Source organism: Aotus nancymaae, unplaced genomic scaffold (assembly GCF_030222135.1).
Source record: "Aotus nancymaae isolate 86718 unplaced genomic scaffold, 86718_ANA_hifiasm-v0.15.2.pri h1tg000040l, whole genome shotgun sequence".
NCBI classification, from domain to species: domain Eukaryota; kingdom Metazoa; phylum Chordata; class Mammalia; order Primates; family Aotidae; genus Aotus; species Aotus nancymaae.
The window spans coordinates 115212928-115220249 of record NW_026988454.1 but is presented as its reverse complement, the minus strand read 5'-3'; the positions used below and the strand labels follow the sequence as shown (position 1 = coordinate 115220249).

Genomic DNA, 7322 nt, shown 5'->3' with positions numbered 1-7322 from the left:
TCACGCAAAACTCTTACTGTGTATTGGTCTGGTGGAAAGAGAGAATACATAGGTAGCTATACGACACACCAAGGGCCGTTATCCACAGTAACAATGATGGTGACAACAGCGATAGTAATGTGCAATGTTATAAGATTATTAAAATCTATTCTATAATGCACAGAGAAGTACCTGCTTAAAGCCGTGAAATATATGACAGTTAAGGTCTGTTTTCAGTGCAATGTCTCAAATTTGGCAATTGAAGGGTGTATAAAATATATATTTTTTGCTTTTAAAATGTGGAACACACTAAAATGTGTTTTATACTTTTTTGATAAACTAAAAATTTAATCAGCACTTGGATCTAATGACGTATCTTTATCACACTTCCTCTGCAGATACATTCTACTTAGTTCAAACCTTAACATACAATATATGCATGTGTTTAGCATCAGGAGAATCATGTTTCCTTCCATTCGTTTCTTATAAATATTGTTATCCTCTTGAAGTCGTTCTGATGAAGGAATTTCCTCCCTCTTTTTCAGTCTTTTTCTTTCCCTACTCTTAGCTAAGAAGACATCAGGAAGATATCGCCCAAAGTATTTGTTCTCCATGACTACTTTCAATTTCCATTTTTGAGCCATTAAAAAATAATTATCAGTGTTGTACTATCTCAGTGATTACACTAGATCATTAGCATGGAAATCTTAAAATGTGGCCCTTAAAGTTGTTTCCCTTTATTTGTTCCTATTTTCATCTTTCTCTTTTTCTTTTTTCTTTCTCCTTCTTTCCCTCCCTCCCTCCCTTTCTCCCTCCCTCCCTTCCTTCCTTTTTACAACTCACTGAACTATTTCCTACGTACTAGCCTTTTACTTACTATTTTAATCAAAGCTTATCTTTGTGCCCAATATGTAAAAGTGAAAATGTCTCTTTAACATTCTATATTACAATATAGACAGAGAAGTTGGGCCTTGGGGGGCTCGAGTTTCACTTAAATACTATACACATGTGGTATCACACAAGGGGGAGGGGGAGGGAACAAGCATAAACATAACAATTACTTTTAGTCTGTCTTTACCAAAAAACACCTCTTCTCTATTAAAAAAAGCCTTTTCTGCACTTGCTCCCGGAAACCTGCCCAGAGAACATGTTCCCCATTGCTTTGCAAAAAATCTCTTTTTAAAAGCACATCCTGTCCCCTGGAGGTCACGTAGGTTGGATTTTCCTGTTCTTAGTTGAGCAAAGAATAAGCACTGGATGAGTTTTCCACGGATGAGCTGGTTGTTTCTGGGGTGGAAACATTATACGTTCCTGAAAAACAGAGCAGTAACTCAGCCTTGAAGACAAGCCTCATGAACTTTGGGGTGTGAACATCTCCTAAGGGATCCAGGGAAGAAGTGGTCCAGTCGCCAGGTAAGCTTGGCCTTGCCTGGAAACCAAGCCATACCTGCCCTCCTCCCAAGACCCAGAAATGCCAGAGAACTAACAGAGATATTGTTCTCATGCACGCGTGGCAGCCAACAAGCAGTCACTACCTCACATCACACCAGCAGCCAGGTTTCTACAGAGGACAGGAAGATCTCAAGGTGGGAAGCCCTCCACATGCCATCACATGCATGGCCTGGGAACAGCTGCATGAGGGAATCTCCCTGGACCCCTTGGGTTGTGGTGACTTTGGGAAGCTCTTGGGAGGGACCTGGAGGCGCTACTGAAGATGGAGGCTTGTAAAGAGAGTAAAGAAAAAAAAAAGAGAAAAATATAGGGGGAGAAAAGGCAGGGCCAGAAAAGAAGCAGGAGTCAGGAATTCCAACAGAAGTGCTGAGAATCAGCGCAGCAAGGAAGGCAGCCTCGGAGCAACTGCACAGGCTTGTGTCTGCGGGGAGATGGGGACTGTGCATGGGGACTGGGTGGAGAGTGTGTGTCAGGCAAAAAATGGGTTGAAGTGCCCACCCTACCATCAGATTGCTGAACTGCCACCGCTAACAAGGTTTCCATCATGGCCTGGGGGTACCTTAGGGGCTGCTGACAACATAAACCAAAGTTACAGTGCTTATGGGGACCCAAAACAGGCCCAAGTGGGACTTTCATAATCAGAAGTGAAGGTCCATCAGTTTCATAAGTAATTCATCAAATTGAAGCAGAAAAAACCCCAAGTCCTCTGGAGTTTTAACAGTTATAGGCATTCTCAGAATTTGCTTGTGTATGAAAAACCTTCGTCTGGATATTGACACATTTCTCAACTCTGCATTTGTGAGATCTTTTCAGTTTCCAAAAGCTAGAAGAAATCCTGGGGCTTATTTTCCTGTGGGGGAGGGATGGTGGCATGGGACAGGGGTTTCAATTTGCCAGAATAGCTGAGATCCATTGCCTAAAGTTATTCATTACATTCATTTCATATCTCCAAGGTAGAAATTTAACTGCGAATATTTCCAATAGTTAACTTGGGTGATCCCTTACATAATGAAGTTCTGTACACTTCAATGTGCAACACTAGCACACTTTATGAAAAAGAACATAAAACAAACTTACACAGTGAGATCCTGTAGTAAGATTTTCTAAATGTGTTCTTTGCTGCCCCATAACCCAGAAACATGACCTATCTACTCTTATTTAACGTAAATTGAAAAGAACTCTGTGTTTGACAAGGCCAGCAATTTACAGTTCTTATTTTCATGGATGATATTTTGACAGACAGCTCTCCAAATTATTGTCTAGATTCTCCAAATCTTATTCTTCATGAGTTATCATGAGTTGCCCAGCGAAGGCAGCTGTCCTCTGTACCCACTTTTTGGTGATTTTTGAACATGTAAGTTCCTCTATTTAACCTCTACCCCAAAAGGGGACATTTCAGGTGAATGCCATGAGCGGGGTGAAAGAGTTGGGGTGTTGTGACTCCCCATTTGAGCAAATGTGCTCTGGGCAACCAGGGAAAACCTAGAGGTCACTACTCACCTGTTTTACCAAACAAATTGTTAAATCTTCTTGATATTGGAGAACTCATAGAAAACACAGGTGTGGATGAACCCAGGGACGTTGACTAGAAGAGAGAAAATAAAGGACAATCATAAAGCAAATTTCTGGGACAAAAGTTGTTTCTATCTCTAGGAAGACTGATTTTCCACCCTCTAGTTCTCACTGTCAGCATCTCTAGTGCCACTCTCAGAGGTCACATTAAAATACTGGAATCTTATCATCTGTATTAGAAAAATAACTGTCAGAGCAAGTTTTATTGTTCATTAGGCTTCTAGTATTTTTTCATATGTGAAAGTCAGTCAAATATCTCAAAGAGTGATAATTATGTTTCGAAATGAACTATAGAAAATTCTACCCATTATTATTCTTCAACTTACTTTCTTTAATGCCTCGAATCCCCCAGAAGATTGCTTCTCATTGAACGTTTGATTTCAACCTTAAGTTTATATTACATATGATTTTAAACCCTATTTAAATATGCGGAGTAGCATGTCAATGACAGCTCCATGGCTCTGTTCAATAGGCAGAAAGACTTGAGAAGCAAAAACAACGGAATGATCTATGCCAAATATAACTGTTGAGGGAGAGGTTTGAGGGTGCAATATATTTAACCTAACTGATCAAAATCCCAAAGAAAACATTTAGTACTCTGTACTTCAGAATGCTAGTGGAATATAGGAGGTTATAAAATGAAAAGTCTCTGCAGAGAAAAGGTTTACCTTTGAGTGCTGTGAAGACCATCTGGACAATGAAAACCTACTCAGCAAAGCTTCCTGTACCTGCATCGTTTAAAAGAAGCTATCGTAACTTCAACATGCCACAAGCACTTTAGGCTTTTCTAGAAACATAAAACTGTCATTGTTCTTACCTTCAGATCCCAGAGGCAACCAAAGAGTAAAATGAATAATCCCTGAGAAAAAAAGATTAAAAAGAAGTGCATTTTAATTATAGTCTATTGTCCAGCAAAAGAGAAAGTATTGTTAAGCTGGTGTTAAATTTGTACTTTCTTTCCCCATCTGAGTTTATGGAATGAGTCCAGTACACGACACTGTTCAGAGGGAGGAGATGGTCCACACCAAGGAACTCTGAATGTTATAATGTTAGAAGGACATTTTCTATTTTCCCATTTTCCTTCAGTTGAGAACTGGAAGTCCTGTTGGTTATGCTGTTAATATACCTCTGTGTCTTCAATATTCCTCACATGGTTGTGATGAGAATTTGGGGTATGGGGTGGGATAACTAGTTCCTTCCAAATGAGGCATGTTATGAAGGTTATTACATATGAACTTCATAGCTTGGAGGCACAGACTCAGTAGCAGAAATCAGGGTTCATACGTTCTTCACACAAGCATCCTAAAAGCAATACCTTAAGTGCACCTCCAGCCTCTGCCCCTTCACAAGCTCACAGTGGCCTCAATCCTTGGGCAGGTATTTTTCTATCCTTACCACCTCTCCATTAGGTGAAACAGAATTAATCACTCCCTTCCTTGTTCTCTAAAGGCTTGCTGTCTATACCTCTGTTACAGTAGTTCTAACAAACTGGCCTGCATTGCAATTAGTTATGTGCTGCAGGAGAGCAAAGAAGATGTTTTTTCATTGTAGTATAATCAAGCAAATTGTCTGGCATTCACAAGTCACTCATTCTTTGATTTTTGGTGTTTCCAGAGAACCTGCTATGTGGTACATATCATTTATTTCATTCAAACAATTATTGAGAACCTACTCTGTACCAAGGTCCCTATCTGGCACTAAGGGTTTATTGATGCACAAGAAAGGGGCGATCCCTGTTGTCTCAAAGACAGGATTTTCATTTAAGAGATAGTAGACTGCATCAAGATAATCTTACACAAATGGAGATTTTCCTTTTACTAGTGTAATCAGGGCATTAAGCAGAGACTGGCAAATGCCACTAAATTATAATGTAGGTGATAAAAAGCATGAGGTTCCATAGGACCAGAAGAATGTGTCCTTTCCATCTCACTGAGTTCTCGTTATTACTGCTCTTTAGAGCTGAGGCTTCCTCTGGACTGAAATCCTTCCTCATTCCTACTCTTGTATGTGTTTCTATCATTAATTTGTTCTACAGGAATAAAATCTTCCTGAAAGCCACGCACTATAAAACTCACCTGGAAGACATTGAGGATGGCAAATATGATATGGAATGCAAGGTTGGTCCCGGGGAACACAGTGGTGAGACCAAAACCCCAAGTGAGACCCAAGAGTGGCGTGAGGACCCCAATGCTCTTGCTGATCTGAAACAGGCTGCTCCTCTCCTGCTTGCATGGTTTGTCTCCAATGGAAGGCCTCAGGATCTTGGTGATGACCACAACAGTGATGGTTATGTTCACCACAACAATGATCAGTGCTGGGATGGCGAAAGCCAGCAGGGCCTTGGTGTCCTCCCAGTTGAGCCAACAGACATTCTTCCTCGTGTAGACTTCCCGGGGCTGGGTGGCTGCCAGCGTGATGACCGAGATGGCAAGCGGGCAGCCATAGCCAAGACAGAAGGCAATAGCTTTCTGAGTGGACCTGCTTGTTTCGTGCAGAATGAAAACCAGGCGATAAAACAGCATGAGGCCCAGTGTCAGCATCCAGAAGAAGACGCTGAGGTAGAAGAAGTGGATGAAGAAGGTGGCAGCCACACAGGCTGTCTTGTATAGTATGTAGTGATTGTCCTGGATGGCAGCGACCACGATGAACCAGGTGTTGGCAATCAGAAGGGAGGCAGCAATATTTACTATGCAGGTGTGGCGCATATAGGAAGTCCGGTTCTTGGTCACTGATTTCCACACCACGGCTTCCACAACTAGACAGGCCGCCAAGCTCAAGATGGAAAAACCCACCCCAACGTAAGAAATAATATCCAGTAGTATTCCCAGGAGAGAACTAGGGTCTGGGGTGTCAGCGGACATGAGGATGGAGAATGAAGTTAGGTGGTCACAGATACAGGTGACATTGTCCCCATCACCTTCTTCAACGTAGCATCCACTGCTGTCCCACCCCCCTGTGTTGTTGGCAAGGCTGAAGTTCCAGAAGACACATTTTGTTTCCCCACTCGAAGGGCTGCTGTTCTTAAAAGTCATTGAAATCATGAATGGCATGGTTATATTGTGGCTGACAGTGGTTGTCATCACTAAGCTCTCTGCAAAGTTATTTTCCTGGATATCCTTGGCAAGAATGGCTTGGAGAGTTGGGAAAGCCATAGTGACAACAGATGAATCCGGCTGCAAGTTTTCTAGATGGCTCTTGTCAATGACCACATTGCCCCAGAGGTCAGAATCTGAGAAAACAAACTTCTGTTGATAGGTTTTTAGGTGGCTGGACTTGATTACCATGCTGCTCATCTGCACATTAGTTTGGGAGAAGGACAAAGGAGGGCTATCTCCAGACCGTAATGCTTGCGAGAATCTTTCCACTGAATGCAGTAGCTGTGAACTCTGATTGGTCCGTTGCTGCTGTAAAACCTTCCAGGTGTTCAAGACGGGCTTGCCGAGGATGACATTAACCGTAGAGAGCACATGCTGAAAGTGAAATGGTCTGGGGTCAAACCAACCAAATTCTTTCTATCATAATAAGAGAAAAACAATATCTTCCTAGAAACTGATTGCATAAAGATAAGAGGAAAAGAGAAGACAAAAATGAGACATCACAGGCAGTGGGGATTTATGACCTTCTTATGGCCGAGTTTAGCAGAGGATGGGTCCCCAAGACTGCAAGGATGTCAGTAAGCATTTAGCAATGGTGACAGTGAGAGTCACACCCACTACACACACCACTCACTAAGGCCAATTCATTAGGCTGGCAGAGGCCAATTCAGCAGGCTGGCAAGGATATTTACTATTTTATTTTATTTTATTTTATTTTATTTTATTTTATTTTAAATCTCAAGCCTGTATTTTTAGTAGAGACAGAATTTCACCATGTTGGCCAGGCTGGTCTTGAACTTCTGACTTCAGGTGATCTGCCTGCCTCAGGCTCCCAACGTGCTGGGATTATAGGCAGCCACCTGTAATCCCCGCTACTTGGGAGCCTGAGGCAGGAGAATTGCTTGAACCCGGGAGGTGGAGGTTGCAGTGAGCCAAGATGGTGCCATTACACTCCAGTCTAGGCAACAAGAGGGAAACTCCATCTCAAAAAACAACAACAACAACAAAAACCTCAAGCCTGGAAAGGCTTTTTGGTGGGTGGTATTCACCAGCAATGGTGAGGAAGTGTCAGAAAACCATTTCAAATCCTGAACATTGAATGAGCTATACAAGTGTGGTAAAAGGCATCTTCCTTTTCTGCTGAACAATTTGATTCTCTTTCCCATAGTCATGGGATTGTCATTTTTCATTCAGACCAAATAATTTATCTGCCCTTTATTGCCC

At 42.0% G+C, this 7322-nt stretch overlaps 1 protein-coding gene across 5 annotated transcripts in view; it reads right to left on the bottom strand.

Moving 5' to 3' along the window:
• Positions 1-7322, bottom strand: part of ADGRF5 (adhesion G protein-coupled receptor F5) — a 97289-nt gene continuing 89967 nt past the window's right edge. For 3 of the 5 annotated variants that reach the window (XM_012448808.3, XM_012448809.3, XM_012448811.3), the window contains 5 exons: positions 5079-6473; positions 3821-3862; positions 3672-3731; positions 2932-3016; positions 782-1290 (listed from right to left, as the gene is read on the bottom strand). In XM_012448808.3, coding sequence (XP_012304231.2) covers positions 1211-1290; positions 2932-3016; positions 3672-3731; positions 3821-3862; positions 5079-6473 — 1662 coding nt within the window. In that variant the 3' untranslated portion in view covers positions 782-1210. Of the gene's footprint in view, positions 1291-1934; positions 2002-2931; positions 3017-3671; positions 3732-3820; positions 3863-5078; positions 6474-7322 lie in introns of all 5 variants that reach the window. The other 2 variants (XM_064360991.1, XM_012448812.3) reach the window with 2 other exon arrangements.